Below are 18,831 nucleotides of genomic sequence, written 5' to 3' on the forward strand. Positions count from 1 at the left end.
TTTAATCTTGAGATTGATTTGAAAAGCATTAACATTAAGGATCGGTTGAAAATAGAATAAAAACAATGTGAAGTTTGAAGGGTTTTAGTGTCTGATTAGTCATTCATTGTAAAAACGTCAAGATAAGAGGTGTAGGATTGATATTTGGTTCTGGAATCTATCACTGCTGCACACAGACAGCAGGGGGCGCAGTTTTTCCCTCTTTTCCCCTTTAACATAAACAGACCTTACTCTGGTGTGTTTTAGAGCTGTGATTCACCAAGTGAGTCAGTCACGATCATCCACGTTTGATGGATCTTGTCCTTTGCCTCCGCAGTACGAGTCCAAGGCGAGGATTTCAGCCGAAGAAGCGATGAAACATTCCTACTTCAGGCAGCTGGGGATGAGAGTCCACACACTGCCTGAAAGTGAGCGCTCACACCGCCATCCCAGCCGCCGTCTGCTCTCCTCAGGCTTTCCTGCATCATTCATTCTTTGACTTCCTCTCCAGTGATGCGTTTTATTAACCCAGGCTCTCCCTCTCCCTCTCTCTCTCTCTGTCCCGTGTTCCAGGCGTGTCGATGTTCACGTTAAAAGAGTTGCAGCTTCAAAGAGACCCTGGCTACAGGAACTCCTCCTACCCCGAGTCAGGTGGGTGGGAAACACGGTTACACTGCAGGCTGAGAAATGATTGGGAAACCAGCAATTATGAGCAGTTGGGCAAAAATGATGAACTTGCTTTAATCTGGAGAATAAATCTGGACAATTGGGAATATTTACAGCGTCTAGATCTGACATCAATGCAACAACGACACAAAGATGTTCTTTTGTCAGTCTGTGTACCCAAGCTGAGCGGAAGCTAGCGCGGGTGGGGCGGACTGTGAATGCTGGGAGGCGTAGTTTTTCAGAGCTGGCCCAACAGCAGTTTTTAGTTTTATCTTTCAGAATCAAATTCTTGAAATGTTCCGTGCATTTCATTGAGTGGTATCAGAGTAAAAGGGGGTGGATTAAAAAAAAAAAAAGCATGTCCAACCTTTTCAAAAAATATTTTAATGAATCAATTTTGAGTATCTTGTGGCATTTTTTCCACTAAACAATCATGAACTATGTTGCTGTGGTGTACAATCACATTAAAAATACTGAAACTTTTTTTATTTTTTTTTACCTCAGCAAAGTTCAAGGAGTAGGAATCTTTATTAAACTAACTCATTATAAAGCCTGCATTTAAACTGGTAGATTTTAAAATCATAATTATTTGGTAGATCTAAAAAAAAGAAGAAAAAAAAGAAAACCGAAAATAGGGTGAAAAAGTTCAATATTGTCTCTGATTTTAGAAAGAGAAATTCTATGTATAATATAGCTTCATTACACACAGGGTGAAATATTTTAAGCCTTTATTTCTTGTAATTCTGACGATTATGGTTTTTAGATGATGAGATTCAGAGGGTGGAGAAATTGGGATTTAAAAAGTTCAACACCGGAAGCTAATCAGCTTATTGGCTCCAAGCAGCTGCAAAGGTTTCCTGATCCTCTACATCAGGCGTGTCCAAAGTGTGGCCCGGGGTCGCTCTGCAGCCCTTGGAATGATTTCGTGCGGCCCTCAGAGAATTCTGGCATGTAGCAAATGTGGCCTCTGCTGTTGATGCAGACGGACGCTTTTTTTTTTTTTTTTTTTTTTAAGGGCAACATTTTGACAAACAAAAACTTCTGAAATGAAAGTATGTTTGGCACAACCAAAAATTATTTCTCTGCTTTCTGTATTCGTTTTAATTTATTTTAGTAAATATAACCACAAACATCTGGCAACGTTCACCCAAAAGCAGACTTGGGTGTTCCGCCCCTCCCCCAAAAATGAATACAGCAACAGTGACCCACGTTCTTGTCGCTGAGCTAAGACTAAAAAAGTTCTTCTAAGCCACAAAAAGCAAATCAACCTAAAACATTGGAAGCTGCCTTACAATAACACCGTCATGGTGCATGTTTTGTATTTGCAAAGACTTACACATAACTCTTCTAAGAGAATTTATTTTGTTTTGAAACCAAATTTTATTATTTAAAGTACTTCTTTTTTTTTGGCCCCCCAAGTGATTTCAACTGTATCATTGGCCCTCATGGTAAAAAATTAGAATACCATGGCTCTACATGGTCTCTCAGTTTGGGACACAAGGCAACACAACCATGGGGAAGACTTCTGATTGGCCAGTCATAAACACCCTCTGTGAGGAGGATAAGCAACAAGCATATTCAATATTATTTATATATCCAAGTATATTCAAAGGAAGATGGATGGATGGAAAAAGTGTGGTAGGTAAAGGTGCACCAGCAACATTTAAACCGCAGCCTTCAGAGGATTGTCAACCAAAATCAATTCAAGAATTTCGGAGATCTTCACAATATAATGTAATTTTCTGAGACACATGATTTTCTGTTTTTATATCATAATCAGTAAGCTTCTAATAAAATAACAAGAAACAAAGCCTTGAAATATTTCACTTTATCAATGAATCTCTATAATACACGAGTTTCCCTTTTGAGCTTTTTGGTCTAATGAGCACAGAGGCATTGTGGGTATTGTATTCTAACACATCTCCCTGTACTTCCAGGTAACGGCAACATCAACAGAAGGCAAAGCATGCTTTTCTAATATTTCCCAAGGAGGATGGTCAACCAGCCAGCTTCACCTCCACCTCCCAGCAACTTCTCGCATGAGCCCACCTCCCTTCGGAGCGTCTCTCCCTCACTCGCACACACAAGCGTACACACACACACACAGCCACACACACCCTCTGAATGAGTGACTTTGAGTCAAAACGCTTGGAGACTGTTTATTTATTGGGGTGTGAGGTTAACTTATTTTGCTGCTAAACTACTACTGTCTACTATATGTGACATAACATGTCTGTCTGTGTGGGTGTGTGTGTGTGTGTGTGTGTGTGTGTGTGTGTACCTGTGTGTTAGTGCACATGATGTGAACTGAAGACAACATCCACAGCTAAGCAGTCTGTTAGGTTACTGTTGTTTTGTCTTCTGACTACAATTTTTTGGTATCTTTAGTTTGAAATTCAACTGATGTTGATGTCAACGCTGTGATGAAGTTGTTGTTTTTATTGTTGTGCTTATAGAGCGACAGCTGCAGTTTCTTCATACTTTTTATGCATTGAGTATATCTATACATATATATATTTATGTGTATATATGTACATGTATATTTGGATAGTTTTTTTTTTTGTTTTTGTTTTCCTTCGAGCTTCCGTGACTGAACTATACAAGATTTCTACATTTCAAAAGGCTTTAGCCCTCAACGGTGTTGGCTTTAGGGGGGTGGGGTTGATGATGGTGATGGTCGGGGGGTCCCACCGAAAGACTGAGCATAGCGATTGAGAGCTGAGCGAAGCTAACAGTTATAGCTGTTGGAGTTATTCTCATTTTGGTCACTCCGGCATATTAACAGGACCAAATCTGAGGGAGAAAAACAATGGAAATAGGCATGGGCTGGTATCTGATTCCCAAGGTATAACTATGCTTAAAAATATCCCCATGTTTAAATGAAACTTCATAAGATGATCTAAAGGCTTTTATTTGAATCAGAAAAGCAAGAGTTATTACTGCATTTGCTAAAATATGACACATTATAATTATAATATCACATTTTGATTTTCATACATATGCTAAGGCAAAAATGTGGCATAAAAAGCAGTTAAATTTAGTACTAAACATGTATTGCCCTTAATAGACATCAGATTAACTAGTATCACGTGGTTAATTAGGCCTGATGTCTGCTCCGGTTGCCTGCTGCTTAACAAACATACTACTTGTAGAAAAAGCTCTGGTCACTCCAGCAATTTCTGTGATGTTAAATTTTTCACAGGAAATAAAGTTAGCAGTTTTGAAATGAGAGCTTTTAAAAAAAATCTTTGTTCACCGCTATGCCGGAGACCAGCCCATGCCTTGTTAGGAAGACTACTTGACAGTGTTGTTAAATAATGGGAAACATCAGAACGCAAAAGATAAAAGATTGGACAGGCCTGTGATCCCTCCAGCTACCAGGGCTTTGATGCAAACGTACACTTTGTTTTTGGTGTGCAACTTGAAATTCTGCCTTGCACTCCAGTGTGTATGTTTTTTTTTTTTTTTTTTTTTCTTTTTAAATCAGGGACATGAGCCTCAACACGGCAGAGTTTACCCAACAGTATTAAGATATGATCTGTGACCTCTCCTTGTAAAAAAAAATTAAAAGGAAAAAAAAAAACACCAATATGGAAGCTCTAAAAGCAACAATGTTTCCTTTTCCATTTCTTGTCAATCCACAGTTCTGTCCAGCATTTTTACGACATAAAGATTTCAAATTGAAACTTCAGACTTTACTGCCAATGTATTGTTAGCAACTGACAGTGATGCTAAAGATGATTAAACCTGTTGACGAGTCTTTCTCTTACATACGTTTACTGGGGCAATAAGAAGATTTCCCTCAATCGTTCTTGAATGACGACTGATGTTCATTGCATTCCTAGGGTCAATGTTTCCTGTGTTGACCATTGCTAAATACCAAGTCACAGCCATTTTGCTAAGCTTAGAAAGTAACATTTGCGAGAGCTAGCAATGGAATTCTAAGTTTTCTCTGCCTATAAAACTAAAACCTGTTTTGATGTTTACTTTGTGCAAATTTAACAAGCGGCATTATGTGTGGTAAACTGTGTAGGCTAACTTTTGTATATTTCTTTTTATGCTAGCATTAGGTAAGTATATTAGCTGTTTGCTAAAGCTAAACATACAAAATGAAGTATACGCTAAATAAATTAAGGTCAAAACTGTTTACTTACTATTAAATGATGTCTTTGGTATCAAGACAAATATAACGTTTTTAGCTTAACAAATGCATTGCTGGTGTGAATATGACTATGCGCCTTTGGTTTAGCATAGCTTATTAGCTTTAGATATGGCTAAAAGGCTGACGGGAGTACAATTAGTCTTTTTGTTGAACGTTTTGCAAAATTGTAAGCCTAAAACCAAATAAGTTAAAAGGCATTAAACGAGACGCCATTTCAGCGCATGGTTTAACACCCTCGCAAGGTGAAATCTATCAAAAGCAGGAAATAAAAGAAAGCAGAACTGCTTTAAAAGACTAGGAGTGCATTAAACATCAAACATTAAAAATGAAAGTTGTTGGAGGATCAGAGGGAAGTCTTCTTGTTGCTCTTTTGTTCAACTGCAAAGTGAAAACTATTTTGTGAGGGGAAATGTTTTTTTTTTTTGTTTTTTTTTTAAAGCAACACTAGTGTTCTTTGTTTCAGACTAGGTAGCACATGCTAGAAGGGTGCTTGAAGCACTGGTTAAGCTTGATAAACTTGTATCTGAAATGTAATAATAACATCAAACACAGATTGCAGGTCATGGTGCAATGATTTGTTAAAAAAAAAATACAAAATCTTTTGAACTAAATTATTTTAAAACGCACTCTTAATTTGAGATCTTAAATTGTGATTACACAATCAAGTACATACGAAATACTGTAAACAGGAAGTCATTATATTAATGGTATATGTCCTGTATTATGTCCTGTTGTTTTTCAAGTCAGAAACTGGAATGTACATCTACATTGTTACCCATTTCATTTTTTTTTTCCTTGTGTGTATTCCTCTCGATCCAAATTAAGAATCATTTCACTGTAAACTGCAAACTGTGTTTCTGCTAATATGACATTTTGTACACGAACAGCAGTAACATGCACGAAAGGAGATTTCTAATATTTATCATTGTAAAACTGTACTTTTTTCAGATGGATGACTTAATTGTACGTGTTTTATGTCTGAGCGTGTGTGGGTTTGTGTATGCCTGATGCATGGAAGGCCTGCTGTGTTGTCAACTCAAACCCGCTGAAACACTGAGCTGCCGGTGCGTGACTCTTTTTACTGGAACTATTTATTTCTCATAACCATCAGAAGTAAAATTTCAAATTTGTTTCATAAACCGCCTATGTGTAGCAGTCATTCTCTGAATAGTGATGGAGAGGTTCTACAAGGTAAACACACATTTACATGCAAAATCAATACAAAGAGATTTTTCTTTTTTGAAAAAAAAAAAGAAGGGTAATTTATTTAAAAACATCAACATGAGAAACAAATGAACACTGACGATCGAGAATTGTTTTCCTAACAAATAACCAGGAACAATTTAACAGTTACAAAAAAAGCCATTTTTTGCAGTTTAGACCAAGAATATATAAAGCTCTATGGAAATCTCACATAGTAAAAGGTACAGCAAGGAGAGGGCTTAAAAGTACAGTACAGTACAGTGCAAAGTAATGATAAAAAGTATAGAAAACTGTGCATAAAGAAAATATGCACTGTATTTTAACTCCGGCTAGCAGATGCTTTGCTAGGAGTCGTTTAAGGTCCCAGTTTGTTAATTTTGCCCCAGCGTTCGATGAATGATAATCTTGAGCCTTTAGGATTTTTTTTAAACAAGCAGTTTCCCTTTCCTGGATTCTGATTGGCTAAAAGTGACAGGAACTGCATGATGTGGTGTTTTTTTTCTGGTTATCTTGCATCATAAATGTTTTTTTAAACATCTAATTTTTTGTTCAAAAACATTACTAAAGGTAAGGTACAGGAAGATAATTAGCTTATTTTTAAGATTGACAAAAATATGAGCTTGCTCAAAGGCAATTCTATCAACGAGCACCTCAAACCGTATTCTTGGTAGTGCTAATAATCTTGTAAGGCAACAAACGCATGGTGAATGTGCCGGTTATCACCCTAATATGTCATCTAGATGTGGGCAAAGCCACTCGGGCTGCATCCAGTCTAAAAGGGTGAAGGAAAGTTTCCACAGTTTAACTTCTAAACTGTAACGCTTCCTGTTTTTAGTTCATAAATCTTCATGAAATTCGTCAAGTCTTGTCCTGAGGCAGAAGAACTGATGCTGGGATTACTCAAGACCGCTAAAGAGAATAATGGCTAAAGAAAAAGGACATTTTTCCTTTCATTTAGAAATTTACCACATCTGGTTGTGACTGGCAATCGAATGAGATGAGAGCTGCGGCACAGTCTGACCCCACGTCAGATGATTTACCACAAGTATGATGGTGGCCCTGAAGTAAACATACTAAAAAAAAAAAAAAAAAAAAAGTAGTCTGTGCTCTTCCTGGAGAGCAAATCCTCAGAGTGAAGCCCCAGTTTCTTCTAGGATAAAGGTAAGTTCCAGATACAAGTACTCTGTCAGGTTAAGCTCCATCCAAGTTCAGGGATTGTCTGGTCCTTTTGTTGATGACGATCTGGCCTTCCGCAGCGCCTCTAGGACACGTTTGCTAACTGAGCTCCTGCTGGCATCAGGACTTGTGGGAGCTGGAGGAGCGCAGCAGAGGAGAGGGAGCCTCCGCGTTGGAGGGAGGAATAGGAAGGGGTCCATTCAGCAGTGTGGGGAACTACAGGGGGAAATTAACAGCAAACAAAGAATTACCAATTTATATAAAAAGCAATACACTTCCACTCATGTTAAAGTATTTTTAAGTGTCTGCCGAAGTCTTCTTTCAGTACTTTGACTCGAGGTCAAAGCCTGAAAAGTAGGCTTTTTAACCCAACTCTGATGATTATGAGACGTGTGTTGGCAGGAAGGGATTAGTGTTCTGCTGTTAAATAGAGGAGTGTGTCCTCTTCCTTGAAGATCTATAGTTTTTGGGTTTGTGGTTACACAAATAAAAAAAAAAAAACTGTTGTGTAGGGGTTAAATAGTTTTTTGTTTTTTTGTTTTTTCTCTGGTGTGAAAGAAATTCACGTCACTATCCTGTGAACTTGATTTGCTGGCAAAGCCGATCTATTCGGAGTCTACCTAGAGCTCTGTAGTTGATATAAAAAAGACCAAAGGGCATTTCCCTATCAAAAAGGTATGTTAACTGCCCAATGACGAGTCTTGCGGTTAGTGTTGGAACAGCTTTGTTAGCGTTAACCAACTTTCAATCAAGAAGCAACCTATTCGTTGCCTGAACCCTGAAGGCCAGGCAATGATAGCTTTTTGAGTTTGGCTTGTGAGTCCCCTTGTCGTTCTTTTTACCAGCGAGGTTGTGGGTATTCAACCAAAGATGGATACAGGGGGACCTTGTAAATGTTTGAGTTTTGTGACTGCCTTTTTGTTACATCTACTCATGTGACCTGGTTTCAGCTACCTGTGAAGTGGCTGAGTCAGATGATGGGGTAATTCAGAGCAAGCTGAACCTAGAGCTGTTCAGGAAAAGCAAGGATAGCACATCTGACACACACACACACACACACACACACACACACACACACACACACACACAAAAGATTACCTGGAAGAGTTGGGCATGGCTCTGCAGTTGGGCTGGGCTCAGAGGTCCCACCGGACTCAGACCGGACCAGAAATGGATATTGGACAGCAAAGGATTGGGAGATAGCAACAGGCCAGATGGAGTCTGGAAAGTCAGGAAACACAAGAAATCAGAAGGTTCAGAAAATCTGAGACAGTAAGAGAATCCATAGACCACATGGAGACTATGCTTCATCCTGGCACTGAAGGCTAAATGGCTTTGACCTTCAACAAGCAGACCATAAAAGTTACGAGAGCAAAAAAATTGCCATCTGAAACCTGTTTCACTTTCATCTCACTGGACTGCAGATTGCTGTAAGACTAAATCTGACCATAGGAAGGAGCTCTTTAGTTGTTCCCGGTTTGCATGTGGAGATTTCCTAGCATGCCCTAGATCAGGGGTCTTCAACAGGGGGTCCGCGACCCCTAGGGGGTCCGCGGAGGTACTGCATGGGGGTCGCGAAAGTTTTGGTTGATTAGACATTGATTAGACATTTTTTATACACCCCCCCCCCCCCTGCAATTTTTAATTAAAATAAAAATAAAAACATGAATATATGAACCTGTGTATTATTTGAGTATCTTAGTATTTAATGCACAATAACAAGGTACATTTACACATGGCACTATAGGACCAGTTTGATATAACACAATTTTATACAATATATATAATTAGGGGGTCCCCGCTCCATCTCGCCATCAGTTTGGGGGTCCTTGGCCTGGAAAACGTTGAAGACCCATGCCCTAGATAGCACAAATTTCCCCCTAACTTATCCTGTAAATAGTGATAGAGCTATTAGTCATTGATCAGTCTCATCACTATTCATTCCATTTAGTAACTCTTGTTCATCACCCCTGAGTTATCTCTAAAAGCTCGGCTTGGCTGGTTTTGATGGGTTTGTGAGTTGATCGGCCGTATTAGCCTCACAAAACCACGGCCCAACTGCCAGAGCACACCATGAAAAGCTAAAACCAACTCTCAGTTGGTTTCCAAGACATCACAAGGACCTTTAATTTAGATTTGCTTTCAAAGCAAACGAGGACAAATTTTTTTTAGAACGTATCAGACTTCTGAACACGCTTTTTCTTCCCGTAGGTTTTGCTACAAAACGAGTTCTAGTTGCCGCGAGGAGTAGGTGTTCGCACGGTCACGTTGAGTAACGAGTTCAGCCTCCACTTCCTCTAGTTTCCGTCAGTGATTTACACACAGCGGTGTATGATTACTCAGTCTGGATAAGAACGTCAGCTGAGAGCCTGAATGCAGTCAGGCTGTCCTGTTTTGGTCAGTGAGCTGCTGCCAGTGAATCAGGAACGCCGAGAACATATGGGTTCACTTAGAAACCTCCTCCATCCTCCCTCCCCTCCTCCCTTCTTTCCGCTCACCTCTCTCTGTCCCCTCCCCGTCTGATTTTCGACATCAGAGACGTCTCCTTCCCCTCCTCTGTCTTTTACCTATTGCTGACGGTGCTTCCAGGGGTGGTTTAGGGGGGTTTAGCGGGGTTAAATCATGTAAAATGTTGATTCGTACCTGTGCAGTCAGAAAGGCAGGGGTAAGAGACCCAGAGGGCAGCGCCGGGCTGTTGAGGGCAATGGAGACGAGGTCACTTCCTGTCAGGAGAAGAGGGGGGGCAGAGATTTCCAGGCCTTTGGGTTTTCTGCCTTTCAAAGGGTTACTGTTGGCCAACCCCCTCCTCTCTGGGGTTGGCATGCACTGTAACTTCTCCCTTTCCCTCTGGCCAGATGACAAGTTTAAAGGTTGAGGGTTACATTCAGCATCCTCAGTATCTATGCTAAGGTTCTGCCCTCTCACCCGTATGTGGGCGGGGCTTTGAGATGGGGAGGAAGAGCCAGCCAGCCAAGGAGACAGCACAGAGGAATTTGGGCTGTCGGTGGTGGACGGGGGTGGGGTAGGAGGAAGGGACGAGTGACCACTGTTGGTCACGAATCGGATGACGGAGGAGCTTTCCTCGCATCTGGGTTCCTTTTTGATTGGCCTGTGCGACTCTAGGGCGTGTTGCGGAGAGCTGAATGGGAACGAGGCGTATAAGTTGGAGTGGAGATACTGGTTTCTGTCGCCCTGATCCTCCTCTTCAGCTTCAGGTTCTGACGTGCCCCCCCCAAACTCCTCGCCGCCGCGACCCGACTCCACCATTGCAGGGTCCATCTTCAGGATGTCGGGGAACGACACGAACTTGTAGACAAACTTTTGGCCAATCACCTTCTTGATGATGTTCTGCGAAGGGAATAGAAACAGAGACCCGTCATCTCACACGGCTTTTTTAAGGCGGATTTCTGCGTTTCATCATCAGCATGCCTACTTTATCATAGTAGTAACGCAGCGCTCTGCTCAGCTTGTCGTAGTTCATGTTGGTCTTGTTCTTGCGCAGACCCCACAGCTTGGCCACCTCCTCCGACTTCAGCAGTTTGAACTGGCCATCGTTGGATGTCCAGCAGATGAGATGTTTGTGGCTCTGGTCGAGCAGCAGCTGGAGCAGGAACTGCCAGAGCGTGATGGAGCTCTCCATGACGGCACAGACACTGGGGTCCTGCAAAGTAGAATTAGGAAAGTGTTACCATTAACTATAATTTGAGCACTTTGAAGGGTTGGCTACACTGCTTGGGGTAGGTTTTCCTCTGTTTTCTAAAAACATCTACACCTTTGGGATTTAAAGGGGATATATCATGCAAAAGCCACCTCTTTACCCCCTAAATAAATTATGTTGGCTTCCCTAGGAATGCAAAAAAATTGAATCTAGTCTCTTCAGGAGCTGGTACATATCTTTTTTTTTCCTTTTGAGTCATATTTTTCAAACGGTTCAGTTTAATCTGTTCTCCATTAGGTTTTTTTGAACTATTACATCACAGTATTTGCTGCAGAACTGCTAAAAATTTTATACTAATTTTGTGAATCCGCCATTTTTATTTCTTGGAGGGATTTTGTAGTCCAAGCTAAAGGATGCCGAAGCTACAAGTGGATAAATCAAAATGCTCGGCTGTTTATTACACCGTCCCCCATTATACAACAAAAATGGCCGAACAAGATGGAGTGGAACATTCTGCAACCTGGAGGGGGCGGGTCTAAAGAGCCTTCTTTAGATTTAAAGAGACAGCACCAAAATAAGTTGCGCTCAGACGCACCTCAGAACAGGGGTAAAAAAAAAAGGAGGGACATGGGAGTAAATCATTCAGGGATTTAGACCAAAGCATTCCAGTTCCAATTTATCTAGACCACAACCGAATGACTTCAATGTGAAAACGAAGAACTGAAAAGCATCTGCCCCCTTTAAATAGGTTCCCTTGTAATATTTATTGTCCTCTAGTAGGTGGGAACGTCAATATTACAAACACCAGAATTTTAAAAGAAAAAGATGCTGAGAATGGTTAAAGCAGCTGCAGAGGCCAGAGCATAGACTTTATATAGGTCCACACCCCATGGACTGGCGCTGCCTACTGGAGCTGACGTTTCAGCGCGGCTGCCATCTTGGATGGGTCTCTCGCGCGACCCCGGTGCATTTATTTGTACTGAGGAAGCTGTACTCCTTGAATTTTTACCCAATTTTTCACATGGTTTGATTGGTTACACAGCAGATATGTGGTTATGATACAGGATGCTGTCACACTTAAAAAAAATAATACATGTTTTAATGCTGAAATACATCATTTAAACAACATATTTCAAACATTTATTGTCTTTAACAGACATGGCGTATCAATGTATAAATATGTGATTTCATACTGAAATACTTTGTTTTATGCTATTTAACAGACAGATATGTGGTATTACAAATTAATAAATGTATAAATTAATTCAATTTTATATTTTAACAAAGTAACAAGTTGGATTGTTTATTTAAAATTTTTTCCCTCTTTCTCACATCTACAAGCCTGAGCCCTCTCTAAACACCAACAATAATTTCTTCATATTTTTTTCGTGCTGTGCATACACACATGTATACACACAGTTTTTTTAAAGGCCTGGAATAGTATTCTTTAAATTTTCCAGGTCATTCCAGTGTCTTACTCTACCCTGCTGGCAAATAGGACTTAAGACTCTTGAAAAAGAACTGTTTTGCACAGCTTCTTGCATTTGATGGTACTCTGTAACTCCAAGGTACTTGATTTGGCAATGAGATTCAGCCTTAATTTGTGAAATACAGCGATAAACAATTAAAAAACATAACATTATGGTCCATCTGTTAGTTTTCTGCATTGTTCTCACCAAGTAAAAACTCATCTTCAGAACAAATCTCAGCCTAAAATGTTGATCTGCACCCTTTCAGTAGTTATCGCCGGTTATTGTAACCGTAAGCGGCAGAAAATACAAGCAAAGTTGCTCCCTCTGTGTTTACTCCCGTCGGCTCCTTTGCCAGCCTTGAGTAGGAGAGACCCATCCAATATGGCGGCAAGGCAGGATGCGCTTCGGCACGTAATGAGGCATCAACGTATATAATGTGTATGGGCCAGAGTTCCTCAAAACAATTGTAGCCATATGTGTTGTTTTAAATGATTTAATGTTACAAGATAAATAAATATTTTTAGCAATAAAAAACACATTTGGAATGAGAAAAATGATCCATATACATGCAGAAAGTGTCTGTGGCAAAACCTTGAAGTTAAAACATGCTAGTGACACTCAGTTGATCACTGGCGTAGGACTCATTAATAGTATTGAAGAAATTGGTTAAAGTGAGTAAAACCTGTAATGTGTGTCCTCTGAGCTCTGTTGCAGCAGAGCTTGTGTTTCTCACATGTTACTACATGCAGACATGGCGGCATGTGGTTTTGCTACTTCCTTGCACAGGTCGTAAACAGTTGGTTTGATCATGTTCTGCTAACTGACCCCTGTTTGATTTTAACTGTACATGCCTTGCGAAAGTAATTCACAACCGTGTCACATTTTTGCTTCGACCACACATTTTTGTGCATTTCATTGTTTGTTTCAGCCATCTCTGATCAGCTTCCATGTCGAGGCCAAAGACAGGCAGTCCCACACCATGATGCTTCCACCACAACAAGGGGCTGATTACAAATGCATACCCCACTTTTCAGATTTTCCATTTTAGAATATACAACCCCAGTAAAATATATCGAAGTTTGTGGTTGAATTGGAGGAAAAAAAAAAAAAAAAAAGTACAAATGTTATTAAAACTTCTGCACGGCACTGGATAAAGAATAAAAGAGAGTCCGGTGGTAATATTCTTTTGTTACTCAGCGTTTGACCTTATTTTCCTCCTTCATTTGTGGGCTCACAGTTTCATATTGAGTGTCAGAGTCAGTGAGAAAGGACCATACGTCAGATAGCTTTCAGCTGTTTCCATGGCGATAAAGCAGGATGTGGTTAGTGACCCTTCTGCCAAGACAAGCGTGGCCCTAACCGACGTGTTTACCTGGAAACCGTTGACTGCCTGTGTGTGTGTGTCTGTTCCTGTGCGCTCTCTGAAAACTGTACCTCCGCCTGCCTTCAGAATAACAGCCAGCAGGGAGAGAAAAAAAAAAAAAAAAGAGGGGAAAGTGCAAACAATGACCCATCATCATCACAAGTACACAACTGACCGAGTTCTCGCTTCCTATTTCCTGCAGGAATATGTGCTGTTGTGTGATTTTTTTTTTTTTGTGTGTGTGTGAGGTGATAGAGGAACTGTGTCGATGTCTGACTGTCTAAAGGAGGACTTCCTGTCATTCAGCTTCGGGAGCGTCGTTCCCGGTGAGAAGCTGTCCAGGACTTCCTCTCAGTGGGAAGCGCCGGAAACATGCACGCACATTTCTAAGTTGCTTTATAGATCGGTTCTCGTTAACACCCAACAGATGAAAGGTTTTTTTTTTTTTTAGTTTGGATTTGGACATTGCGTTGACTTCCATTTATTGTGTGACCCGATTTGGACCCAAAATTATTCCTGACCTTACCTATCACCTGCACATCAAATCCAGACCTAACATTAGCCCTAACTGCAGAAAAGTTGCCTTTTCTCCCATAAGAGGCAGGCTTTGGAGCCCATCAGGCATAAAAGTATTAAGAATAGGTGAGCAGAGTCAGCCCAAGGTATAAGAAAACGTTGGGAACACTTAAGGCCCCCTAATGGACTGGGGACCATAAGAGCCCTTGTACATGTTTGGGAAAACCTTCACAATTGGAAAGTAACAAGGGCTGGCATACACATCTGTACTCATTCAACTTGACTTCGACTTGGGCTCTGTTGTCCTAGCACATGGAGAAAAAATATTCTAAGCCATTCCATTGTAGCTCTGGCTGGATGTTTAGGGTCAGTGTCCTGCTGGGAGGTGAACCTGCACCCCAGTCTCTGGTCTGTTGCAGGCCTTCTTCCACGACAACCCTGTAAATAGCATCAACCATTTCCCTCAACTTGCAGCTGAGAAAAAGCGTCCCAACAGCATGACACTGCCACCACTGTGTTTCATGATGGGGATCACCTGTTCAGCATGATGGTCAGTGATGGTTTTCTGTAGCTCAAAAATGTAACCGCCATCTCACCAAAGCACCACCTTTTACACGGCTGTTCTTCACAGAACTGCTTTATTTATATTAAGGTTAAATTATACACAGGCGTGGCCTTTTCACTAATTAGGTGACCCCTAGAGGCAACTAGTTGCACTACATTTTATTTTGGAGTATCAGAGTAAACAGGTCTGAATACAAATGTATGCCACACTTTTCAGATTTTCAGACTTTGCAGCCTTTATTAAAACGACAAACACAGGGATCATATCAGAATCCTTTTTTTAATCAAGCAAAGGAAAATAGATAAAATGCTCTAATAGAGGATTTCAAAATAAAAACATACTATGTTTTATTTATTTTTTTACACGTTGAGTTCTTCTCTTCGAGTAGGATTGCAACAACTCAGAGATTCTGCTTCTCTCTGCATCAGCTCTCTGCTTCAGCTAAAAGAACCCAAACCATGACTCTCCTTCCATTTCCTCTGGCCTTTTTTTTTTTTTTCCGAAAATATGTCTGCGCGAAGAGGGAGTAAGGGGTTCTGCTGGAACTCAAACGTCTCTTTGTTTTGCGACAGTCGGTGACTCATTTTCAAGATGTTGTCTCCTGCCAGCTTCTATCCGGAAGCGCACGGCAATTAGTCTGCGAGGTCCAGACAAACCAGAAAGTCTACTACCAGGTTTTAAAGGAGCCACGGCTGATTTTTAGTTCCCTTCCTTCAGCAGTTGTCACACCAATCTCATTCTAGATTCCCCTTTGCGTATCTAATGGTGTCAAAAACAAGAACGCAGTTTGTTTTAGAACCCTTTTACGCACTGATTTTACTCATTTTACGCACAGGTTTAACAGTTTACGCACGGCTTGTTTGCACTTTTCAGGTTGGCACTGTGGATTCGCTCTCTCCGTGTTCTCATAAAACATTTTGAGCGTATCGCAAGTTCTTGTAGCTCACTTCAACGCTCCTACAAATTAACTTTGAGAAAGTTGGGCGACTGAAGGAAAGTTGGCACCTACCCACACAGCTGTGGACGGCTTCGGTTCCTCTCTCTTGTGCGTCTGTCCGCGCGTGTCGTGGGAGGTTAGGTTCTTAAAGCGGAGCGTGTGTGTTGTGTCGGGGCTCCATGCTGCTGCTGCTGTTGCTGCTGCTGCTGCCCCGCTGTCTGAAAGCGGATCCGCAGCTTTTCTCTCTCCTGCCTCAGAGCAGGAAGTCGGGACGCGCAGACGGAGAACGAGCGCACTTCCTCTGGAGCAGTATTCCCGTCTGTGTAAACACACACACACACACACACACACACACACACGAAAAAACTTTATTTCCTATAAGCACGCCCCTTCAACCACTCTCTCTCTCTCTCTCTTGCGCACAATTATTCGTGCATGCGCATAGACGTACGGGCACGTGCAAATCACACACTAGACGTCCCCCTACACACACACACACACACACACACACACACACACACACCAACACACACACACACACACACACACACACACACACACACACACACACACACACACACACACAGAGCTCAGAGCCAAATGACAACTGACGTCACCCTCTTCCTGCTCACCAGGAGGGGTTCCTGTTTCTGAACCACAGACACACCAGGTCCGCCGACCTACCGGAAATGTGAAAAACACAACCCAGCATTTGATTATATTTTAATAAAATGCATCATGCTTTCAAACAAGATCTGGTTGGATAACATTCGAGACGTGGTTGCCTTGCAGAAGTCTTTATAGCCCTGGAACTCAGATTTTATCAGCTCTCATTTTATTAGTTATTTTACACCTCCCACCCCCACCCCCAGCATGGTGTTGCCACCACCATGGTTTTGTCTTTTTTAACCCTTCTGAAACATACATTGTTTTTGCAAAATTCTACACGCAGAAACACGAAGCAGCCACATTTATTTACTACAATTATTTCCCATTAATTTTTGCAAATTGGCTTAAGCTCAGTCAGAGTGAATGCACCGCTTCTGTGGACAGCAATTTTCATGTTTTGCCAAAGATTCTTAATTAGACACCGGCCCGGACTTTGACTGGACCATTCGAGCGGATAAGCCCTGATCAAAACCATTCCATTGTATCGCTGAGTGTAAGTTTAGGGTCGCCATCTCCACAGTTTCACGTCTTTTAGAGCCCCAAAAGGTTTTCCTTCAGGTCTCTCTATATTTAGATCCATCTGTTTTCCTATCAGCTCTGACCAGCTGAAGAGAAGCAGCCCTACAGCAAAATGTGGCCGCCACTAAATTTTTCAGAAGAGATGGTGCGTTCAGGGTGATGTTTTCAACAACACTTGACACATCCCACCCACACGACTCGTCACAAACCAAACAAGACTTGTTCGGCTTTTCTGGCTGTAGTTCCTAATTAAGGTAGTCCAAAGTAGACAAGTGGGTGAAAAAGGGTGGGCAGGGCTTTCCGATAAGATTGAGCTCATTGATTAAAATTGATGCAAGTGATAATTAAATGGCACGTTGGTGAGACAAGTTACATTTTCAAACTCCTCCACATGGTTTTCATTAAACGTTGTCTTTTCTCCTGCCACTCTCCTGTAAATGCTAAAAATGTGAAGTGCACGTCTTCAGATTCTCCCACCTGAGCTGTAGCTCTTTGCAGCTCCTCCAGAATAACCATGCGCCGCTTGGCTGCTTCTCTGATCAATGCTGTCCTTGCACTGGGCTTGCCGTGTCTTGGTAGGTCTGCAGCTGGTCCGTCTGCCATTTTCCTTGCACTTCATGATGCCGATGTTATCTAACAAACCTCTATCTGTTTGCCACCACTACACAACTGTGCTTTACTTTATGTGGGTTTATCCAATAAATCCTGAACACAATCCACTTAGGTTTGGAGTTGTAGAATGATAATATTTGCGTTGTTCCTCTTGGCTTTTCTTCTGACGCTTCGCTGTATTGTTTCGGCTTTATTGTTCTAATCAAAACCTCCTTGGTGCAGAGTAGGAAAAGATGCTCCCTAAAGACACCCACTTAAACAAAGGGCCCTCCATGGTAAATGAAATATCAATTTTTAAACATTTGTTAGCTAATTATCAAATACCACGAAATGCATTGTGATGTCCGTGAAACCCTCAATTACCAGAGAAACTAAAAATACCCACTACCCGCAGACAACATAAAGATCCACCATTATTCAGACTTTGTTTAACATGTTAACATGCTTGTTTTTGATGAGATTAGGTCGCTTCCTGCTGATGCCCGCAACACATTGAAAATACAACGCGATAGACTGGCGACCTGTCCATGGTCTCACCCATTGAAAGCTGGAGATAGGCACAGTGAGTTCAAATCGGTCCTATTTTGGCCCGAGGTGTTCCGAATCTCTGAAAAGTACCAAATGCATTGTCATTGGATTTTGGTCCTGAATGAGGACATAACAACGGAAAGACATTCCAGTTTATTTTATTTTTTACATGTATTTGCAATTCAGCTATACTACGTGGGCCGAGGTACAAAGATGTAAGGAGGTTTTCTCTCTGTTATAAGTGAGTTGCTCCTCTTCACTGCCAGTATGGAGTATGGAGATTGCCTTTAAGTGTAAATTAAATGCACGTCCTGCATTGGTTCTATGCATCTGCCTCAGATGTGAAGTGAACCATATTTTATCCTGGTCCTATGTGTGAAAGGTCTTAGTCCGTATATACACATCTTCACGCCCGCTGACAGGGGAGTACAGACGTCCTAACAGTCCCCATCACAGGCTCAGAGGTTTTTAGTTTTTACCTGAAAGTTGGGATGAGATGCAGCAGACAGTGGTCAGAGAGTCCCAAAGCTGCAACTGTGTGGTAGGCTTCTTTAACAGTAGTCCAGAGTGTTTTCATCCCTGGTGAGACATGTTACATGCTGTTTGTATAGTATTTTGGAAGTTAATTTCAAAAGCTTTGCGCTATTAAAATACTCAAGAACAATTCAATGAAAGAGTCTGGGTGATTTTTCTCTGCATCTATTATCAGCTCAACAAGCTGTTTCTCTGCCTTTAATGTGCAGGCTTCTGGTGGGATGTAAACACTGGCCAGAAGAAACAAAAATAAATCAAATGGGTTTGCAGTT

The 18,831-nt window shown here is 41.3% G+C and overlaps 2 protein-coding genes across 2 annotated transcripts in view; one reads left to right on the plus strand and one right to left on the minus strand.

Moving 5' to 3' along the window:
• cdk17 (cyclin-dependent kinase 17) overlaps window positions 1–3,765 on the plus strand; it is a 56,702-nt gene extending 52,937 nt beyond the window's left edge. The window contains exons 15-17 of the mRNA XM_036148931.1: window positions 317–407; window positions 553–630; window positions 2,583–3,765. Of these exons, the coding sequence (XP_036004824.1) occupies window positions 317–407; window positions 553–630; window positions 2,583–2,623 (210 nt within the window). The 3' untranslated portion in view covers window positions 2,624–3,765. The remainder of the gene's footprint in view (window positions 1–316; window positions 408–552; window positions 631–2,582) is intronic.
• A 2,288-nt stretch (window positions 3,766–6,053) lies between these two features.
• On the minus strand, window positions 6,054–16,044 carry elk3 (ETS transcription factor ELK3). Its single transcript, XM_036148933.1, has 5 exons — window positions 15,770–16,044; window positions 10,620–10,847; window positions 9,830–10,534; window positions 8,285–8,407; window positions 6,054–7,402 (listed from the first exon to the last, which is right to left on the minus strand). The coding sequence occupies exons 2-5, from the start codon at window positions 10,824–10,826 to the stop codon at window positions 7,307–7,309; spliced, it is 1,131 nt and encodes a 376-aa protein (XP_036004826.1). The 5' UTR covers window positions 10,827–10,847; window positions 15,770–16,044; the 3' UTR covers window positions 6,054–7,306.
• Between the last annotated feature and the right edge of the window lie 2,787 nt (window positions 16,045–18,831).

This window comes from Fundulus heteroclitus, chromosome 17 (assembly GCF_011125445.2).
Source record: "Fundulus heteroclitus isolate FHET01 chromosome 17, MU-UCD_Fhet_4.1, whole genome shotgun sequence".
Taxonomy (NCBI): domain Eukaryota; kingdom Metazoa; phylum Chordata; class Actinopteri; order Cyprinodontiformes; family Fundulidae; genus Fundulus; species Fundulus heteroclitus.

Excerpts from the sequence above, each read along its gene's own strand:
- elk3 (XM_036148933.1), bottom strand. The coding sequence starts at position 10,826 with ATGGAGAGCTCCATCACGCTCTGGCAGTTCCTGCTCCAGCTGCTGCTC. Across the intron at positions 10,535-10,619 it reads TGCGTTACTACTATGATAAA|AACATCATCAAGAAGGTGAT; the intron begins GTAGGCATGCTG and ends TTCCCTTCGCAG. Across the intron at positions 7,403-8,284 it reads GCCATGCCCAACTCTTCCAG|TTCCCCACACTGCTGAATGG; the intron begins GTAATCTTTTGT and ends TTCCCCCTGTAG.